The sequence below is a fragment of the Phalacrocorax carbo genome, chromosome 15, assembly GCF_963921805.1.
Source record: "Phalacrocorax carbo chromosome 15, bPhaCar2.1, whole genome shotgun sequence".
Taxonomy (NCBI): Eukaryota; Metazoa; Chordata; class Aves; order Suliformes; family Phalacrocoracidae; genus Phalacrocorax; species Phalacrocorax carbo.
In genome coordinates, this window is record NC_087527.1 from 2457067 (window position 1) to 2477295 (window position 20229).

Below are 20229 nucleotides of genomic sequence, written 5' to 3' on the forward strand. Positions count from 1 at the left end.
CCAGATGTTTCATGTGAAATCTCTAAGCTCTCAGAGACATCTCCCATCCTTAAAGTGTCCAAAAAAATGAGTGGTCAGTGAGAGCTTTGCCTTTCCCAAAAGGAGACTGCAGCAATGCCTCTCATTAAACTCCTTTTTTGCAGACTTGCGTGCTGTTTGTACAGTTTATAGAGGCCATCGTGGTGTTGGTGCGCCAAACCTCACATGTCCGGATAACGAGAGCTCTGCGCTGTATCTTCTTGGTGGACTGCCGTTACTGTGGTGCCGTCAGAAGGTGAGTGGTCAGCTGGCTGGGTTTTCTGCTGTCGTGCCTGGGGCTGGCGTGGAGGAAAAGCACTCTGATCCTGCAGGCATCTTGGGAAAATAAGTTGGTTTTGTGGCCATTTCTGATCTCAGAGATACTTGTAATTGTGACTGAAGTGTACCTCCTGTCTTGCCTGTGTAGGGAAGTTTCGTAGGCAGTAGCTTTGGATGTGTTCACAGTACACAGTGCTTATGTTACTGCCCTCAGCTGTATAAACTACCTCAGGGAGTACAACACGTGAACGTGGCTGTATTGTTTCTGGCTCCTAGGTTTGCCTGTAAACTGCATGATAAATCACAGACCTAGTCTTTATCTGGAGAAGGAAAGTTGACAGAGTGAAATCAGTATTGTTTGCAGTACCTGAGAGCTGACTGCAAAGGACAGATGGGTAGCTTGGAAACGATCTTAATTTACCTAGTTTTCTGCTTTTAATCCTTGGAGGGAGTGGGAAGAAAGTCCCCATGTATGGTGTGTTGTTGGGTTTTTTGATTGTTGTTTTTTTTTTTTCCCCTGCCAACCCAGAGGAGAAAACATGCAAGTTTTAGTTTATTAATGTTTTCTTATTTTTCAGAAATCTGCGACAGATCTTCCAGTCCCTCCCACCGTTTATTGACATTCTTCTCCTCCTGCTTTTCTTCATGGTGATTTTTGCCATTCTGGGTGAGTTGTATTTATGGAAGGTGAAGTAATGCTCTTAACCAGGTATCGTCCAAAAGCAACACAAACAACCTGGATGAATATAAAGCTGATCAGATTCAGAGTCCTGCCAGGACCTTCCATTTGTCCCATTTCATTTACAATCTGGAAGGCAGAATTAAAGAGCCAAAAAATCTAGGAGCTGGGTATTTGATTTTGAGCAAAGGTCCTTTTAACCTTTTCCAGAGGGTAGTCTGTGCAGTGTGTGTGTGTTTGTGGTTTCCAAGTTCTATTTCCATCAACTATTCCTCAATCTTGTCAGTTCAGTCTAAACTCCCACAAATGCATGTGTCTGTAGCATACCAGCTATCACCAGACTAGCCTCAGAAAGTTTGTTTTCTGAAAGGGTCAGTGAAATGCCAAAGACAGGTATTGGCAAATCTGTACAGGGAAGGCCTTCCAGATACTCTCCTCTTTGTGGTGTCAGAGAGGGCTTCCTCTTAGTGTGGCCTTCTCTTTGGGAACAGAGACTCACCACTCTGCTGCTTGACATTAAACAGGCTTTATTTTTGTTTGTTCTTTCCCCTTTTTTCTCTCCTCCTCTACCTTCTCTGCTGCTTCTCTAGGTTTTTACTTGTTTTCTCCTAACCAGTCGGATCCGGTGAGTATCATTGAGTCTTTCAACTGAAGCTTGAGTCCCATTTTGACATGCTTAAGAATCAAACGTTACTGTGTAGACGTAGCTTACTCCTGTGTGGTGGCCTGGGAGGCCAGATGCTAGCTGGTCATAGGCTGCTTGGCAGTGTTGCCCTGGTTTACCCCTTGCTGGGAAGGAAGACGGTGCCGAGAACTTCCTCAAAGACAGGATGTCCCAAAAGGAACATTTGGAGAATTGTTCCTTGTTCTTGGTGTCTTGAATTCAGCCAAAGAGCCACCTGCTGCTGTTGCCAGGGATGGGAGGTATCTGGGTGAAAGCTCAGCTGCCTCAGACTGTGCCTGTCAGCATCCAGCAGCCACTAGTTCCTGCTGCTGCCGAGTCTGTAGCTTGCTGTGAGTAGCTACTACAAAACTGGATAGATGAGCTTTTAATTGTTTTAACTCTTCACGTCTTCACTCTTTAAAGGTTCTCAGGAACCTTTAAAAAGGGTCAATGCTGAAGTACCCTTTCCCTAAGGGGGACATCAGGGAATTGTGGAAGTGCCTGTATTCAAGCGGGCAGATGGGTAGGTTGGTTGCTTTTTGAATGAAAAGTCACTATGAAATTCTACTTGCATTTTGTCATGGGAGTTTTTTCTTTCAGTACTTCAATACCTTAGAGAACAGCCTCGTGAATCTCTTCGTGCTTTTGACCACTTCAAAGTAAGTTCATGCTTTTCTAGTTCAGTCTTTCACTTTGTCCCCAAAGAAGTCTAGCAGAGCCAAGAGTTTATTTGCAGAAATGCTGTCTCCAAGTGTGACCCCTTTCCTCTGTGTGAGAGGGAGATTTCCTGGGTCAGCCTGCATGGGAAGAACTGGTATTTCATTTTGGTTTAGGACACTGTGACCTCAGATGTAGAGTTATCTCTGAGCGACTCAGACCACTTCATCACTGTGAGGGCAATAAGGGGGAAAACAGCTTTATTAGACCTTGGTCCAAGAAGGGAGAGTTTCTATTTGTGCTCCTTTGTCAGCCAGCAGTTTGCTGTTGTGAAGTAACTTCCTATTCCACCGCATCAGTTCACCTATCTGCTAGGAAAGGGGGATAACAACAGTGGGTAAATATTTATCTGCTGTCAGGGAGAGCTCTGAGGATTAGGAAATTAGCAAAGGATAGAATAAATCTTAGGTTGTAACACTCTTACACCAAGGCTGTATTGCTGTTGTTGCTAAGCATCAAAGCACAACCCTTAGCCGTGTTACCAGTCCTCTTTGCCCATTTGGTTTTTGGGATGTGCAAGGAATGTGCTTTTCATATTTTTTTTGTCATACCTCCATGTTCCTGTTGCTCGTTGCTAGGCACAACCTTCTGTGTCATGAGCAGTCACGTCCTGCGGGAACATGCAGATCTTTGGATGTGGGTTTACACACGCACCCGTGTCCTGTGCCTCTTGGCTTTGTAGGGGGAAGTGTAGCATGAGCTATGTGGTAGTTTAACTTGTGTCTTTTCCGGACGCAGTTTCCCTGATGTGATGATGCCATCTTATGCCCGGAACCCCTGGTCCTGTGTCTTCTTCATAGTGTATCTCTCCATTGAGCTATACTTCATCATGAACTTGGTGAGTGTCTTGTTGAAGCACTTCTCTCTGCCTGACTTTGGAGCTCATTGCCCAGCAGAGTCTTCCCCATTCCCAAGATTGCTTTGTAATGATCTGAGACCCTTTGGCAGAATACTTCTAGAAAGAGCAGCTTTGCTACACATAGGAGTCTTTTAATGTTTAACCACGAGGAGTTAACTAAATCACAGAAAACAAAATTGTATGAGTATCTTCCAACTTCTCTCACATTAATATCATGCTTGGACTGACATACTCAGTTGAATTAAATTTATTGTCTTCTGCTGTCTTAAATATTTATCATAAAATGGCATTTTACTGTCTGGGCTTGCCTAGAAGATTTTGTAAATCACTTTGAAGGGGGTGGAATTACTAAGTACAGCAGGTCTTGAAGAGTGCTGATAACTGCAGTGTGAGAGCATGGCTGCTGTGCCAGCTCTGCTTCTTGCAGCATCTAGGGCAGGGCCAAGGCCAGCTCAGGTGAGTATGTGAGCCGTGGAAAAGGGGTTGTCAAAGGAGTTGAGGAATTCTGCAACCCCAGGTGAATGATTTGATGCTTGTTGTGGGCTTGGATTTCACTGCTGCTGTCCTAGATGGAGGGTTAGTTTTGGCACGTTTGCCAAAGCTCCCATGGAAGGGTGAGTCCAGAAAGCAGCCCTCAAAACTCTCTTTCCATGAAGAGATCAGGGTATTTTAATAAACCTTTTGATACTGTTTTCTGTTGGTGTCTGTGGGGTTTAGCCTTAGCTCTTAAAACCACTAGCATATGTTAGGAGGCCAGAACCGTCTGGACCCTTTCCAAAAAGTGGATCAGTGTGTGTGCAGTGTGCTTGGTGATCCTTCTGTGGGCTCCCTTTTGGCCAACGGGACCTCACTGATTCCATTCTGCCTCAGTCGGCGCAGTGCTCAGTAAGTGCCTCCTGCAGGCGATGCCTCTCCTTGTCTCTGGGTGTTCCTGCCTGCTTGAGAAGCACTGGCTCAGGTAGCCGCAGAATATAAAGATCTCACGTCTTCTCTCTGCAGCTTCTTGCTGTTGTGTTCGATACCTTCAACGACATCGAGAAGAGGAAGTTTAAGTCCTTGCTGCTGCACAAGCGCACGGCCATACAGCATGCCTACCGCTTGCTGATCACCAAACAGGTACGGGCCCGGCAGGGAGGCTGAGAACAGCCTGCGGTGCGGCAGGAGGGGAGGTCAGCAGTGTTTTAAGAACACCAGTGGTCTGGAGTGTTTAAAGAGCATGTTCCAGAAAAATATTATTTATGTCTGTTGACTGTAATCATACTCACTAAGGGCTACTGTTTTTTCGTTTGTGTAAGTTGTTTATATCAGTTTCTGGAGAAAAACCAGAGTAGTCTGAATTTCAGCCCCATGTGAGGTTATGGAAGTGTCTTGATAAAACGAGTGAAGCTTGTTCTGGAGAGCATGCAATCATTGATTTCTCTCTGATTCAGTGTGGGTCACTTAAGGACTTGCTTCTCAAGCACCAGTACTTAGAGAAGGCGTGGGTTATACATGTGAAGGTACAGTACAGTTGCTAGATACTGCGTGAGTAAATGGTGCAGAAACAGAAGTAATTCACCTACAAACAGTTCTGTACAGGGACAGAGCACTGGGGGAGAGGGTTGATTTCTTGCTTAACTTGTGGAGCAGGAAGAGAAATAAGGCCCCAGAATAACTAACCCACTTCTAGTAGATTAGTTCATGTTTCGGGCACATCCATTATATGAACAGTTCCTGAGGAATAGCTGATAGTCTTTTAAAAGTGCCACTAATGGGATCTGTTAGGCTGTCTACTAATTTCCCAAGAAGAGTGGTTGAACTCTGTTGCTTAGGGTGTCTGGTTGGACAATTTTCACATGATAGGGCAACAGGGAACAGCTCTTGCTTTTGCTGGAGGGACTGACTGCCAGGAGAGCTTTCTGATCTCTGCGCTCTGGGATAAGCTCAGTACGTTAAAGTAATAGCCTAGGGTCTTATGGGATGTCGTTATAATGGCATCTTTACAATAATGTAGAAATCCTGCTTAAAACAAATCCAGAGTGAGAATTAAATACACTAGCCTCTATGTGCTTCTGCCTGATGTCGCTGCTTATGACAACATTCCCTTGTTTCTAGAGGCCGTCTGGAATTTCCTTCAAGCACTTTGAAGGGCTGTTGCGGTTTTACAAGCCTCGGATGTGTGCCAGAGAGCGATATCTCACTTTCAAAGCACTGAATCAAAGCAATACTCCTTTAGTCAGGTAGGATGGTCTTACTGCTGAACCCAGAGCAGGGAGGTTGCTTCACTCTCTGAAGCTAGGCTGTACTTCAGAGAGGACGGATGGGTTTTTGGAAGGAAACTTGTCTGGGATGTGGGAATAGAGTTATGTGATTGTAAGGATTTGTCTGGGAAGCAGGGAGCTTGGCGGGGTGGGTACCCTGAGAGTTGAGGTTTTTCTACGGAGGTGATGGAGTTCCTGCGTGCCCTCTTGTGGATACAGCGCTCTGCTGGCAGTCACCAGGCAGCCTCTGTTTCCCACCTCCCCTGCCAGAACAGAGGAATGAGAAATTGAGGAACAGCATTAGAGCCTGCAAGGAGCATTTCTTCACACAGTGCAGCCTCACAGCTTAGCAAGTTTTTGTTTTTTCCAGCAGCTGGCTGTGTCCCCCAGGGTTTTGTTAATTAAAATCTGGTTCTGCTGGTGCTTTCAGGACTGTCATCCTCTGTGTTATGAGGCAGAGAATTACCATTCTAGTGGGTGGGTGCAGCTAACTCCAGCCAGCATGGAAGTAAAGGGAATTAGAACAGGAGACCTTCTCTTCCTTTTCCTTTGTTCTGGCCACAGACAGGCTCGGAGTGAGTCTCCCATGAAACTGGTGCTGATGATTCTCCTTAGAGTCAAGGGCCGCACAGAAGTGTTGAATATGGCATAGGGAGAAAGGCTGAGTTCTTAAATTTAAGCACCTAACGACACCAGTAAGAGTCTGAGAAGTTCAGCATCCTCACTTTCAGACACCTAGAAGCTGTTATAGGCCTGACTCTGAGCACCTAGACAGGCACTCCTGTTTTATTACTTTATTTGCTTTCATGTCCTCTTCAAATTTCATTGTTACCTTGAAAATAAAATGTGCAAAGATGTTAGAAAAGGACTGTACGAGTAATTAAGACAGTCCAAGACCTCTTCATGAAGAGTAGTACAATCTCTGTCCCTTGGAGTTTGCTAACTAAGCCTCAGGTCTTTCCTCTCAGTGGCAAAATTCTGCAGTTCAGTAGAGTCAGTTTCCTCTATGGGCTGTAGTGTTACAGAAGGAAGGTAGGCAGGCTTTGCACCCTGTTCTGGCTATTGTCAGTCAGTAACCTTTGGCCAGATGGGGAAGTGGTCGGTGTTGAGTTATATCAGCTGTGGTTGCAGTTCTAATGAGTTAATAACTTACAGGGGCGCTCTACTGATGGTGCCTGACAAGGACAATTAAGGGTCTAATCAACTCCAAGGCTCTGATCAGATGCTCCTTTCTGTTTTGCAGTCTAAAGGATTTTTACAATTTCTATGAAGTTGTTGGCTTAAAATGGAAGGTAGGTATTTATTGGGTGGAGAAGAGGGGAAGTATGTGTGGGAGGGAGAGCAAAGGAGGCCAGTGATTAAAGAGAAGGTGGGCGAGGCACAAAGGTAATCTAAAAGAAGCAGATGATGGGGATAAGGTGGGCCTCCATCACTGCACATTTTTTGTATGAATGTAGCTTTGATTTCTTCTGACTGTGGCTGCTCTGCTTCCAGGCAAAACGGAATCGCGAGCACTGGTTTGACGACCTTCCACGGACAGCATTCCTTATTTTTAAAGGTAACAGGCTGTGCTTTCACGACAGCATGTGTTCAACTAACAGAAAAAGCATTTCTTTACAAAGACAGGGTCCTCTGAAGGGACATTCTTATGTCCCTGGTAAACAGCTCTATGTATTCACAGCCTTATATTCAGAGTCTCCCAGGAAGATTTCTGGCATGTAAACATTGCCTGTGCTCTGACCCAAACACCAGCTTCTTGGCAGAAGCTCTGTATCGAGCCAGACCCTGAGGTCATAGAGAGCTGTATTTCTTTTTCAGCACAGAGGTTAGGTGGGATTTGTGATTGCTGTATAGAGTTTCTCCATATCCCACGCAGCAACTCGCAGCAGTGACTGTGGAGTGGAGTTGTGTTTTCACAAAAGCTGCTAGGCTGCTTAGTCCCAAGATGTGGTTGCAGCGCTCACACAGGGCAAGTGCAGCTGCTCAGGAAGGGGAAAGAGGTCTGACATACCCATCAGCGTAATCTGCCTTGCAAATACGATTTATCTCCCATGTCCCAAGTTTCATGACTGAATGTAGCCATTCAGAGATAAGAACTATTCTGCAATTCTTTTTCAGTGTTGTGTACTAGTGGGAAACAGTTAACACCATCTTGATCCACACACACAGCTGCCATAGGAGTCCTACATACCTCTGCTGATGCACTCAACCCTCCTTGACAGCATATGTGTTGTTCCAAACACAGGCAGTGCTTCAGCAGCTGCATTTACCTCTGTCCACACCACAGAACTAGTACACAGAAGAAAAAAGGCATCTGGAGGATTAAGGATAGTGAGTTCATTGCTGCTAAAATCCTAGAGGAAATTTGAACCTGGTCCCAAGAAGTAAAAGTTAATAATATGCTTAGTTTCTGTGCTGAGTGTTGGTGTGAAGAATCTCTCTAAGGAGAAGATAGAGGAAGCTGCATGTGAGGTATGGAGGATCGCATAAACATTTGTTTTGTCATACTTTCCTTCACACAGGCATCAACATCCTTGTGAAGTCCCGCGTGTTCCAATATACCATGTGTAAGTAGAAGTAATGAGCTGTCTCTCTGCTAGGCTCCCTTCGTTGTGTGGATCTGGGATGCTCTGTGCCAGCCCCTCCAAGGACTCAGCGTGGTGGGGCCTGGTCTTTAGTTTGAGCCATGGCTTGTGTGCAAATTTTGGAGTTTTGATGGAGAGGGAGGGAGCTGCATGCTCGTATTGACCGCTGCTGCAGCCTGGGCTCTCTGCTCTTGCTGTGTTGAGTCCCCAGGAGAGGCTCATTGGTTCACTGCTTCATAACACACTCATGGGTCTGATTCTGTAGATTCCGCTTGTTGCATTTGGGTAGGTTGGTGGTTAGCTTTCACAAGCCTTGAGGTTTTTATCTTGCAGCTAAAGGATGCTGGGTAAGGAACTGCCTTGCCAGTCGACCACCTTCTGTTTGCACTTGAGAAGGTGCAAGCATCCTCGTTGCTGGTGGAATTGCTTGGTAACTCTACTGCCTGCAAGAATGATTCTGTGTTCCTCTTCTCTAGAGGAGAAAGAGGGCTTATGTGTGGTGTTACTCGCTATGTTCCTACCTATGCCTACTCAGTAATTTAGGGGTTTTTTTGGATGTTGGAGGAGGTGTTTTTTGTAAATTAGGGTGCTAAACTGAAGAGAGTGGGGTGGGATGGAGTGAGGAGATCTGAGTGGAAAGGAGAAGTCCTGCACCTTCAGTTCTCGGGATGTTGGGGAGCAGCAATAGGTCCAAGCCGTCAGGGCTTTGTCCTGCACTGCTGGGACCTAGTGGTTCTAGAGAACTTTTTCCAGAACAAGGAGGAAGCTGAAATATGCAGGTAGTAACATGGCAGGACGTAAGATAATTGAGTAAAGAAGATTGAACATGATTCAGACCATCGTTTTGGTTTAGTTTTGTTTCCTTCTGCAGGTAAAGGTACTGCATCTGTTAAAGGCCTGGGAAAAGTCAGGGTAGTTTCGCAACCCTCCCAAGTTATGAGTTCAATTTGTTAGTTGAACTGGAAACACAGATGCTGCCACTTGTCCTATGTTGTACTTTTTTTGTTAGCCTAGGAAATGGATGTCCTCTAGTCCAGGAGCGGGTTTGCTATGTGGTTTTACTTTGTTTTCCAGATACTGTGGTGGCTGTGAATGGAATTTGGATTCTTGTTGAGACCTTCATGCTGCAAGGTAGGGAACATAGCAGTTTGCTTCTTGACTATGGTGCTAGGGGATTGAATAAAGGGAAGGCTAGAAAAAGTTCTTCTTGTGTCTTGCAGGAGGGAATTTCTTTTCCAGAAACGTCCCATGGAGCTACATAGTCTTCCTCACAAGTAAGCTGATGCCTCCCAACAGAGCTGTATCCTTTCATAAGGAGCTGGGAGGGGATTAAACAGCTCTGTTCCCAGAAGATTATTCAGTTTGAAGTTAAAAGTTAGCTACAGGTGTACAGACTCCACCTAGAACAATGCTGTGCTTGGCAGGGATCGTCAGCATCCACACAAACCCACGTGAACACCCTTGCACTGTTACACAGCTCCCTGTGCCACTGCAGTCTGGGGAGCCTCTTACCTCTGGTGCAACTCTGCAAAAGCTGCTGTATTACTCTTAAAGCTGGCTTCAGCCTGAGAGCAAAATAGCCTTGTTTTGTTAGGCACAGCGTGCAAAGTGATAAGCTCCTCCAGACTTGTGATGGCTCTGTGTGGAGTTGCTCACGTTGCTCTGAGCTGTACTGACTATTTCAGGAGGCATTACCAGCTCTGATCTGATTGCAGCTGTGAGCTTGCTCTCTGCCACACAAAGGAAGATGGTCATGTTGGAGTACAGAGTGCAAGGGCACGCTGAGGAGCAATCCGAAAGGACTAGATGAACTAGTTGATGAGCTCAGTTTTCTAATTGAACATCATCCCCTCCATAAATGTATGCCTCAGTCTTCCTTTCAGCCCAAGTATAAGCAACTGCAGCTTCATGTGCTGGTTCATTGCACATTGCACTGCTGTGGAATTCTTCCGTGATGTGAATTCACTTCCCTTCTCCTGCCAGTGTCTCTTGCTTAAGAGGAGAAGAAAAGTATAGCTCCACTGAATCAAAAGAGCATGTAAAACTGCAGCAGGAGGTTCTTTGGAGAATCTAGGAGAGGTTGCTAACCTCTTATTTGACTGTGGGGTAGCTCTAGTGCTTCCCTGGCCATTAGTCTTCGAAACGCTTGTTAAAAAAGTTTGAAGGCACGGGCACTCGGCAACACTTCTTTTCATGAGGATGTTGTCATCCAGCTCTTCACTTCGCTCCCACCTTGGAACCTGGAAAGAAGGACTTTGAGATGACTGAAAGAGGGCATCATCATGTTATTGTGGCATTTTTTAACCTACAGACTCACAAGGTGCTGCCAGGACAGGGGGTGAAGTATTCAGATGGCTCCTCTTTGAAAGGTTCTCTCCCTGCAGGTCAAGGCTGGGCTATGGGATGTGGATATGTTCCACTGAGATAGAAGGAAATAAACAGGCAGGACTGAATTGCCTATACCACTTTCTGGCCTTTCCTACGGGAGCTTGTGCCTCAACTTTTATAGTGTGTTAGCCAGCTAACTGCTTTGTAGACTGCTCTGGAGAGAAATCACCATGAATACAGGAAAATGTGTTGATTTGGAGGGAAAATGTTTATTTGGCACCTCACTGAGAAAAAGGAGGATGGGTGGGAGTCTGTTAAACCTATGTTCAGCAGTCCTGTACTTAAACCACCACACATCTTTGAGGGCAAGCCTTTGCATGAGTCCTCCGTGTGATGCTGCTTATTTCTGTCCATGGCTGTCATCTTGTTTTACAGTCTATGGTGTAGAGCTGCTCCTGAAGACCACTGGACTGGGGCCTGTCGAGTACCTGTCCTCGGGTTGGAATCTGTAAGTGCATACTGATGTTTTGAGGGAGAGGTGGCAAAAAGTGTTGCATTAGAAAGACTGACTTCTGAGATTAGGCCTTCTACAGGCCTTTTTAGGTCTGTAGATGAGGCCATCAGCAGGCCATTATAATCCTTCTGCCCTTGGTCTTGTGCATCTTGTTAGGCTGGAGCAGCACCAAGTACCTCCTCTCTGCTGAAACATTAGTGATAAATAGAATCATTAAGGTTGGAAAAGACCTCTAAGATCATCAAGTCCAACTGTCACCCCAGCACCCCCAGACCTCCTAAACCATGTCCCCAGGAATGGTGACTCCCCCACCTCTCTGGGCAGCCTGGTCCAAGCCCTGACCACTCTGGCAGTAAACACATTGTTCCCAATATCCCACCTAAACCTCCCCTGGCGCAGCCTGAGGCCGTTTCCTCTCGTCCTATCGCTTGTTCCTTGGGAGCAGAGACCGACCCCCCCCTCACTCCAGCCCCTCTCAGGCAGCTGCAGAGAGCGAGAAGGGCTCCCCTCAGCCCCCTCTTCTCCAGGCTAAACCCCCCCAGCTCCCCCAGCCGCCCCCCAGCACACTTGTGCTCCAGACCCTGCCCCAGCCCCGCTGCCCTTCTCTGGACACGCTCCAGCCCCTCCAGGCCCTTCTTGTCCCGAGGGGCCCAAACCTGAGCCCGGCACTCGAGGTGGGGCCTCCCCAGGGCCGAGCACAGGGGCCCCATCCCTGCCCGGCTCCTGCTGGCCACACTATTCCTGCTACAGTCATTGCTCTTATTATATTTTTCTTTCAGCTTTGATTTCTCTGTCACCCTGTTTGCGTTTTTGGGGCTCATGGCGCTGGCATTTAACATGGAGCCGTTCTACTTCATTGTGGTCTTGCGACCTCTTCAGCTGCTGAGGTGAGATGGGAAGGCTGGGTTGGGGGTACAGAGAGCAGGTGGGGAAGAAAACAGCCGGGCTGGTTTTCCATCAATCCAGTTGGGGACCGAGCTCCTTACCAGGAGAGGGCAAGGATTGCTCTGTGGGTACGTGACCATGGCAAACAGGAATTGCTTGGGGTAATGAGATTAGCCAGAGTTATCAAAACGAACGATAACAAAAACTTGGGATGGGATACGGAACCCGGTGCTTTGGAGCTTAAGCTGATCTCTAATAGAGATCAAGGGATTTACCGGGGGCAGATTATCCTGTGTCTGCCTTCGTGGGGTTCGTACACCTCCTCTAAATTGATGCTGTTCAGAGAAAAGCTCTTCTGTCAGGGTGAGACAGTCTGAGCCAGTTTAATAATTTCCATTGAATTACCCGAAATTACAGTTTTCAAAGGATGCTGCTTTCTAGGGTGAAGTACAGCCCTGCTCTAACTGCATCTCACACTTTAAGCAAGACTGCGGCCTGTAACCTCTCTGCAGCTCAGGAAGATGGGTCTGATTAACCCTCTCATTTCAAGGCTGTTATGAGGGTACATTCACCTTTGCAGAACGCTTTGAGAGCCGTAGGTGGAAGGCATTTGAGAGGCAAGATGTTGTTTTGTTAAAAACAAGCTAATGTAATTTAGGTCCTCAGTGAGGATTTAAAGAATACTTTATGACACTCAAGGGGGGGGATGTTTTCTCTCTTGCTACCCTGCCAAAGCTTGTGTTTGGCAGCTGTGTTTCTCTGTAAAGGCTGATGGAGTTGCCAAATCTTAAATTAGCAGGCATAATGTAGTTTTCTTTCATCAATTTTTATTGGGTCATGGGGGAAACAGTTTGTGTCTGAGGAAAGCAATAATGAATCCTGACCCTGTGCACAGGACTAGTTTAAGTTCTTATGATATTAATTTTTTTAAAATAGCTATTTATGCATCATGCTGCGTAAAAAGATGTAGACTTTTCCTTGAGATTCCTCAATCCTGTAAATGCTTAGCTGAACTTGTCATAAACGTTCAGATGGGACACGGGGACATTAAGTGAGTGAAGACCACCTGAGCAGGAGCAGGTTCTGCTGCAGGTGAGTTTGGTGTCAGGAAACCTTTACTGTTCATTGACCTGGGAGGTACAGAGAACTGGGATAATTTGTTTAACTATTCCCAACGACACCAGGAATGCTGCGGTGCATAGGTAACTATTGGCTTCTCCTTTCAGGCTATTTAAATTGAAGAAACGCTACAGAAATGTCCTGGACACTATGTTTGAGTTGTTCCCCCGGATGGCCAGGTACTAACTTCTTTTCTTTGGGTGATAAAGGTGGGGGCAGGGGAGTGAAGGTTTAGTGTCTGGTACTGGGGTCAGGATAGGGACCTGTCAAACTTGCTAAAGGTGTTTATGCTCCGATCTGTCAGTTGTTACTGATTCTTCAGTGTGCTGCAGTGGAGTGTTAATCTTCTAATCTCTTGGAGCAGCAAGCAATAAGCAACACTCCAGCACCCTGGACCTCCTCCTGCTTTTGTGTAAGGAGGATAACTAATTGCTGATGCTTGTTTTAACTTTTTCTCTCCCATCCCAGCTTTTGGGGAGAGGGGAGGAACATTGGCGTGAATGTACTCAGCCCCAGATGCTTTCCTGACCTTAGTACAGCGACTCGAGAGCATTATTGTGAAATGGTGGGGCAGAAGGAGCTTGGTGTTTGCGTGGGGCATCCTCAGACCTTATTCCCTTGAAGGAGGTCTGAGGAGAGCATGTTAGCTAGAGAACCCTGTTCTTGGCACAGTCCCTGCATCCAAGGACATGGAGAGGACAGAACCAGTGTGTGTTGTTCCTTATTAAAGAAGCTGTGGAGAGATGTTTGTTTACCAGAGAAAAAGACAGACTGGGAGGGAATCCAGGCTGCTCTTTAGTTTCTCTCTTCACCAAGTGGCAAGCTCCTTGTCCAAGGACTTCTTGAATGAGAGCAGGCAAAGAACTGCAGGGAGGGTGGGTTTTCAGTGCTGCTTCCCACCCGTTGGAAATTCCTTCCAGAGAAACCAGCCTGTGACTTTGTGTTTCCCTGCCTTAGCAACTCTTGAGTAGCATAGTACTCTTTCTGTTTTTGCCTCCAGCCTGGGTTTAACCCTGCTGATCTTCTACTATTGCTTTGCCATTGTTGGCATGGAGTTCTTTGCTGGTGTGGTCTACCCGAACTGCTGCAAGTGAGTACTGCAAATCCATCCCCCTCCGCAGTGGGTTTGGTGCACAGCCAGTAGCAGTGCCTCTGGCAGCTCTGTCTCCCTGTGGAGAAGGTGCCAGAGGATGGGTCTACATGGGGGGTTGCAGCTAAGGCAACGTGCTGGGAAAATCTAGGGAAGACACTTCACATCTCTAGGTAGGACTGGATGAAATTGCTTTTGCATTGCATTTGGAAAGGGAGAGACTTCTTTGGTGGGGTTGGCTGGTTTTAATAAGCTCTGTAACTCGCCTCAGGTAGCTGCACTGGGAGGACCTACTCATGATACTGTGGCTGGAAACTCTTGTAACAGCTGCTCTAGAGCAAAGTTGAGATTTTTATCTTGGTGACACCAGAGCTGCTCCGCTAGACATGTTACATACTTAGGCCTCACTTTGTACAAGATATATTCACCTGGTCTTGGAAGCTAAGCTGTCCTGTGCCCTCTTCATCTTAAATGATGGCAGACCACTTGGAAATACCAAGCTTTAAGAGTGTGAGCCAAGCAGTCTAACTCAGACACTCACTTTCTCTGGTATAATATTTGCTGAATGATCAGAAAGACTCCACGTGGTCCCTGGGCTTGTGCTGAGCTGTGAAGGACACAGGCTTTCTTTCAGAGAAAAAGGCAAGTGTTGGCCAAGGGGTAGAAACTGTCACCCTGCTTACCACCTAAGTGTTTTGGTATTTATAACCCTCGAGATTTTCCTTGCTTTTCCACTTCTCATTCTTTGTCCTGGTTTCTCCAACCAGCACAAGCACAGTCGCAGATTCCTACCGCTGGGTAAATCATACAGTTGGCAACAAGACAGTTGTGGAAGAAGGTTATTACTATCTCAACAACTTCGACAACATTTTGAACAGCTTTGGTAAGGGCAGTTTTGTCTGCAGCAATGATTGTTCCCTAGTGCATCTGTGTTCCTGCAGGGCAGGATGGCAGGACTGTAGTGCTCATGTAAGCCTGGGACTCTCCCAGAGCACCTCAAACACTCAGCATCCTGCTGTTTCTGTCTGGAGAACTGCAGCTGACTAATTGTGCCATGACTATTTTGCAAGGTAAGCAGGCATCTCTTAAAAGCCAGTGTGAAGCCAGCAGATCTGTTCTGACCGGTGATCAGACCAGACTTCCAGAGATGTTTAAGGCCCTACCCTTCTAAAGAACCAATAGTGATGCTAATACATTTCTTTAAACCCACTGATGAAGAATAATTTGAATATGTTGATTATTCTCCAGATTTTTCTTACTATGTGAGCAGAGATGTTTATCTCCTGGAGATTTCAGAGGTCTCCATGCTCTGTGGTGGGAAGAGTCAGGTCTGTGTCTGATTTTTTTAAGAAATAAAGATTAAGCCACACTCCTGGTTCTGTGGGTTTAACCCCCTTTCTCTGAAGTAATTGCAGTGATGAGGGTCTGCATTCTGTCTCTGGATTTGCTGGCTGTATTGAAACTTCAGTGTCTTACATCAGTCTTCCCTGTCAAATACTTTGTCTAAGAATCGCTGTAAAGTAGGTCAGGATGGATAAAGCAATTGTCTGTATTTTTTCTCCCACTTGCATACAGTCACGCTGTTTGAGCTGACAGTCGTCAATGACTGGTACATCATCATGGTAAGTAAACCTCAGCTACCTTGTGTGAATAGACAGCACAGACACTTTGCCAGTTGAGCTAGATCTTCCACACCACCACTTTCTTCCCCTGGTGATTGGAGATGGGCCCAGCATTGTCATTTCCTGTTGCCAGACATCTTTTGCTCCTGATTGTTGAGTGATGTTTGACCTCTGACATGCTGCTGGGCATGTTTTCCTGTGAATCTTGACCAGCTTTCAGGCCAGGTTTCACAATTTGGACAAGCAAAGTCACTCTTGTCACCCTGCTGTCCAAGCTGTGTTCTTATAGCAGCAACGGTTCATACAACCACAGGCTTTAAATGTTCTGTATGTTTGTATATAGGAGCCTCTCTTTTTAGCTTGAGAGGTAGATTAGCTGCAAGGACTAGCTGGGGCATTGAGCATTGCACAGGCAGTCCCTGGGGCTAACTGTGGAGCCATAAATGAGAGGTAGACAGTGTTTATGCTACTTTATGGCTTTTGGCAAGCAGTTAACAGCAGGCTCTCCCTTCTTTTGTGTGCTACTGACTTCTTCCCTCTCCTCTTTAGGAAGGGGTGACATCCCAAACCACTCACTGGAGCCGTCTTTACTTCATGATCTTCTATATTGTGACCATGGTAGGTTTCTGGACATGCTTCGTGCATCAGTGGGGATGAGGAAGGGAGACAGCTTTTACTGTGTTTCAGAGGTAGCTTCCATCCTTCAGTGAGGACAACTTTGCTCTTCTACATAAATGTCTTCCAGAAACAGGTGTGAGTCCACATCACTTGCAGAAAGTTGAATTTATGGGCTTTAACAAAGTTGATGCTACACAAATCTGGGCCTGGGGTAAGGACTAGGGCAGCACAGAGTTTTGTTCTGTCCCTGTTGTTGTTGACTCTTACCAGTTTACTCACAGGTAGATGTGTGACATGTGCATGTCCTGCCATGGAAGGAGGAGCTGGGGAGCATGCATGGGGGGTGAAGGGACTGGGAGCAGCCCTGTGGAGAAGGGCTTGGGGTACTGGTGGATGAAAAGCTGGACATGAGCCAACAACATGCACTCACAGCCCAGAAAGCCAACCGTGCCCTGGGCTGCATCCCCAGCAGCGTGGGCAGCAGGGCGAGGGAGTGATTCTGCCCCTCTGCTCTGGTGAGACCCCCCTGCAGCGCTGCCTCCAGCTCTGGGCTCCTCAGCACAGGAAAGACATGGACCTCTTGGAGCGGGTCCAGAGGAGGGCACAGAAATGATCTGAGGGCTGGAATATCTGTGCTATGAAGGAAGGCTGAAGAATGTTGAGGCCATTCAGCATGGAGAAGAGAAGGCTCCAGTGAGACCTTGTTGGAGCTTTCAGTACTTAAAGGGGGCTTATAAGAAAGATGGGGGCAGACTTCTTAGCAGGGCCCATTGTGATAGGACAAGGGGTCATGGTTTTAAACTAAAAGAGGGTAGATTAAACAAAGAGGGTAGTTTTAGAGCAGATCTAAGGAAGAAACGTTTTATGAGGGTGGTGAAACACTGGTCCAGTTGCCCAGAGAGGTGGCAGATGCCCCATCCCTGGAAACATTCAAGGTCAGGTTGGACGGGGCTCTGAGCAGCCTGATCTAGCTGAAGATGTCCCTGCTCATGGCAGGGGCTTGGACTAGATGACCTTCAAAGGTCCCTTCCAAGCCAAACTATTCTATGTTTCTGTGGAGTCGAAGCACAGACCAAATGCTCAGCATTGTGTTGAATTGGGCTGGAAGAATCTCCCAGTAACAGCCTCCTGATCTCTTCTGTTCCTGTCCTCTCCCAGGTGGTGATGACGATCATCGTGGCTTTTATTCTGGATGCTTTCGTCTTCCGCATGAACTACACTCGGAAGAACCGAGATTCAGAAGGTCAGAACTGAGGACCAGCTGACCTACAACATTGTGTCTTCTCTCCCTGGTGCCTTATGTCTGTAGGAGAGAATAGGGTTGGCCAGCAAAGACCAGATTTTTGTTTTAGCCTGACTTCCTAAGCTCATTCTTACACTTTTGTGTGATATTTCTGTCTGGCCTTTCTGCTCTGCCCCTCGGCCCTTCCCCACCACTCCCTCAGAAGTGTGTGTGCATGTGTTTATGTGTGTGTATACACATGTAAACTTCAACTACTTGAGCCATTTCAACCAAATTATTTAAAGATAGGAAGTCCGCACGCATTTCACAAAAGAAATCTAGGAAATGTTACAGCAATGATGGAGCAAAGCTCAACAAGAGACCTTACAGGAAGGGAATGTGATTTTTTTCTTTTAAAACCAGTTTCCCTCCCTCACTGATACACTCACCAGTACCAGAACACGTCTCCAAGCGGCTTGTCCAGCATTCAGGCACCAAGACGCTGGATCCAAGTGGTTTGCCAGCACTCTGTGCCACGAAATGGAGGACAAAGGACGCTGCCTATCCAGTTCTTTCCACATCTCTGAACTGTACTTAGGCTGGTGACTATGTGCTGGTTTTGGACATACCCTTCCGCACCCTGTAGGAACTGACAGTGACTAGTCCCTCCATCCCCTCACCCTGTGAGTCGTCAGTTTTACTCACTGTCCTTTCTCTCCTGAGCTGGGCATCTGAAGCTGCATGTAACTTCATGGCCTGCTAATTTAGATGCCATAAACACATTAATCTCTTGGAGCCCTCTTCCTACTATTCCTTCAGGCTACACCCAGGCTTTTCTATTAATTCTCCATGCAGACCAATCTTAATAATTCTTTACACTTTTCTGCAGGAAGGAGGTATAGCTACTGCAAGCATACATTTAATGCCAGTCTTCCTTGCAGAAACATGGTGAAGGCCCCAGCCACGGGAATAGCTTTGATCATCCCCTCATCTTTCTTAGGTGCCAGAAGGTACCAGTGTGGCACAAGCTCATAGGAGCCAGGCGTTGTTAGTTACAGAAATGCTTTTCGTCGTGATCTTTCCTGCACCCAGTTTGAAGGGTGCAGTAAAAGACATTTGTTAGCACTTAAGTCCCAAGCTGTGTTAGGCAGCTGAAGGTCAAAAGGCAGCAATTCCTGTGTGATTAGTTGCTTTGCTGGTTAATTTACAGGCAAGCAAAAAGCTACAAGATTTTTTTTGAAGATACCGAGGAGCCTGATGTTTTAAAAGGCTGAGATGCTTCCTGGCCCTACACACTAGTTAACTTCCTCCCTGCCTTGTTGGGGGACAAGGACATACGTGTTCTAGTCACGAGAGTAGGTACAGGCTGTGTCTGACGTCTGGCTTGATCCTGTATGCTGTTAAGCTTTGCTGTCCAGGATTGTCATAGTGGCTGATGAAGCAATGTTCACCCTGATGACATTTTTTTCTCTTTCTTTTTCTTGCCCCTCCAGAAGACAACGGCATTGTGCTGGAGAAGGAGATCTCCAAGGAGGAAGTGGTTGGCATAATCGAGCTGTACAAGCGGAGTTCAGCTACTGCTGAAACTGCTCAGCTGCAGAAGGTCGTTTTGCAGATGGACAAATACGGGGTAAGAGGAGAGAAGCTGTATGTGTGTTTGTAGTGTTGAGAGCTGAGCTACTGGAGGAACTCTGCAGCACTGGCACAAAGTTTTGCTGCTCTAGAAAAGTAGCAGCTGAATTTCCCCTGAATAGCCTTGATGCTCTGAATAAGCCTTGCCGAAGGCTCGTTGCTATCAGCTGCCTCTGACTTCACTTAGAGCTGTCCTGGCCCAGTACTGTCTGGAAAAAAAGTATATTTCTTTTTCTCTAAGGAAGCCACTGTCTTGTAACTCTCCTGCCTCTCTCTCTGTGCCATCGTACACTTAGGCCCAGACAGTCCTGAAACATTATGCAGCAATACGATGGTATTGATTCCAAACACCAGGCTTCCTTTCTCCTTGGCACTGGTTACATTTTCATTTCAAAACAGGATGGACAATTGGAAAAATGAGCTGACCTGGGTAACTGCTCTTGTCTCAGTACTGTTGTCTCATGCATCTGGGAAGAGCTTAAGTGGTTGTTTTAATAATAGCCATTATATTCTTGTATCACCACTACAAAGTGCAGGTGCTGCAGTCTCTTAGGCAACCTTTATTTGCTTTGGTTGGCTTGGTGGTTAAAGGCTGACCTCTTGTTCACACAGACAAAATTCAGAATAGCGTCAGTGATACTGATGAGAAGTAGTTTTCAAGACAATTAGCCAAAGGAGGATGCTCTCCTCAGCCTTGCAGTGGAGTCCAGAGTGATGATGCCAGACCTGAGGCTTCTTTTGCTTCTCAGTCCTGTTCATGTAACTCATGTGGTCAGAGAGCAGTTCAGACTTCAGCTCTCTGCTTACAGGATTTAAGAAGCCCAGGCCCATGGAGTAAATGGTGCAGTACAGACAGGTGGGACTTCAAATTGTTCTTAGACAACATCTTATTTGGAAGCTTGGGTTTGAGCCTTGTTCCAGGCACTGGTGTTATGTTCATCTGACTAAAGTAAGCACCGCTGACAGACACGTCCATCCGAGCTACAAATCCCTCTAGTCTTTGGGCATCTGCTCAGTGTGATTCGTCTCAGCCTCCAGTAGATGCCTGCATTTGGTTAGGTGATGTGCACCCTAAAATGCCTTTTTCCCATGGCAGTAGAAGGAGCCCAGGATAGCCCGAGCTCATCAGTGGATGATGGGTGTTCGCATGAAGGATGC

General features: G+C 46.6%; 1 protein-coding gene across 6 annotated transcripts in view; it reads left to right on the plus strand.

Annotated features, from left to right (window-relative positions):
- The window catches only part of TPCN1 (two pore segment channel 1), a 50642-nt gene that overhangs the window by 26181 nt on the left and 4232 nt on the right, over positions 1 to 20229 (plus strand). For all 6 annotated transcript variants that reach the window (XM_064466150.1, XM_064466151.1, XM_064466149.1 and 3 more), the window contains 21 exons: positions 144 to 274; positions 876 to 964; positions 1567 to 1601; positions 2241 to 2299; positions 3096 to 3195; positions 4216 to 4332; positions 5311 to 5435; positions 6700 to 6748; positions 6951 to 7014; positions 7979 to 8023; positions 9116 to 9172; positions 9262 to 9315; positions 10805 to 10877; positions 11663 to 11770; positions 12995 to 13066; positions 13888 to 13977; positions 14745 to 14860; positions 15553 to 15599; positions 16149 to 16217; positions 17376 to 17460; positions 18933 to 19069. In XM_064466150.1, coding sequence (XP_064322220.1) covers positions 144 to 274; positions 876 to 964; positions 1567 to 1601; positions 2241 to 2299; positions 3096 to 3195; positions 4216 to 4332; positions 5311 to 5435; positions 6700 to 6748; positions 6951 to 7014; positions 7979 to 8023; positions 9116 to 9172; positions 9262 to 9315; positions 10805 to 10877; positions 11663 to 11770; positions 12995 to 13066; positions 13888 to 13977; positions 14745 to 14860; positions 15553 to 15599; positions 16149 to 16217; positions 17376 to 17460; positions 18933 to 19069 — 1722 coding nt within the window. The remainder of the gene's footprint in view (positions 1 to 143; positions 275 to 875; positions 965 to 1566; positions 1602 to 2240; positions 2300 to 3095; positions 3196 to 4215; positions 4333 to 5310; positions 5436 to 6699; positions 6749 to 6950; positions 7015 to 7978; positions 8024 to 9115; positions 9173 to 9261; positions 9316 to 10804; positions 10878 to 11662; positions 11771 to 12994; positions 13067 to 13887; positions 13978 to 14744; positions 14861 to 15552; positions 15600 to 16148; positions 16218 to 17375; positions 17461 to 18932; positions 19070 to 20229) is intronic.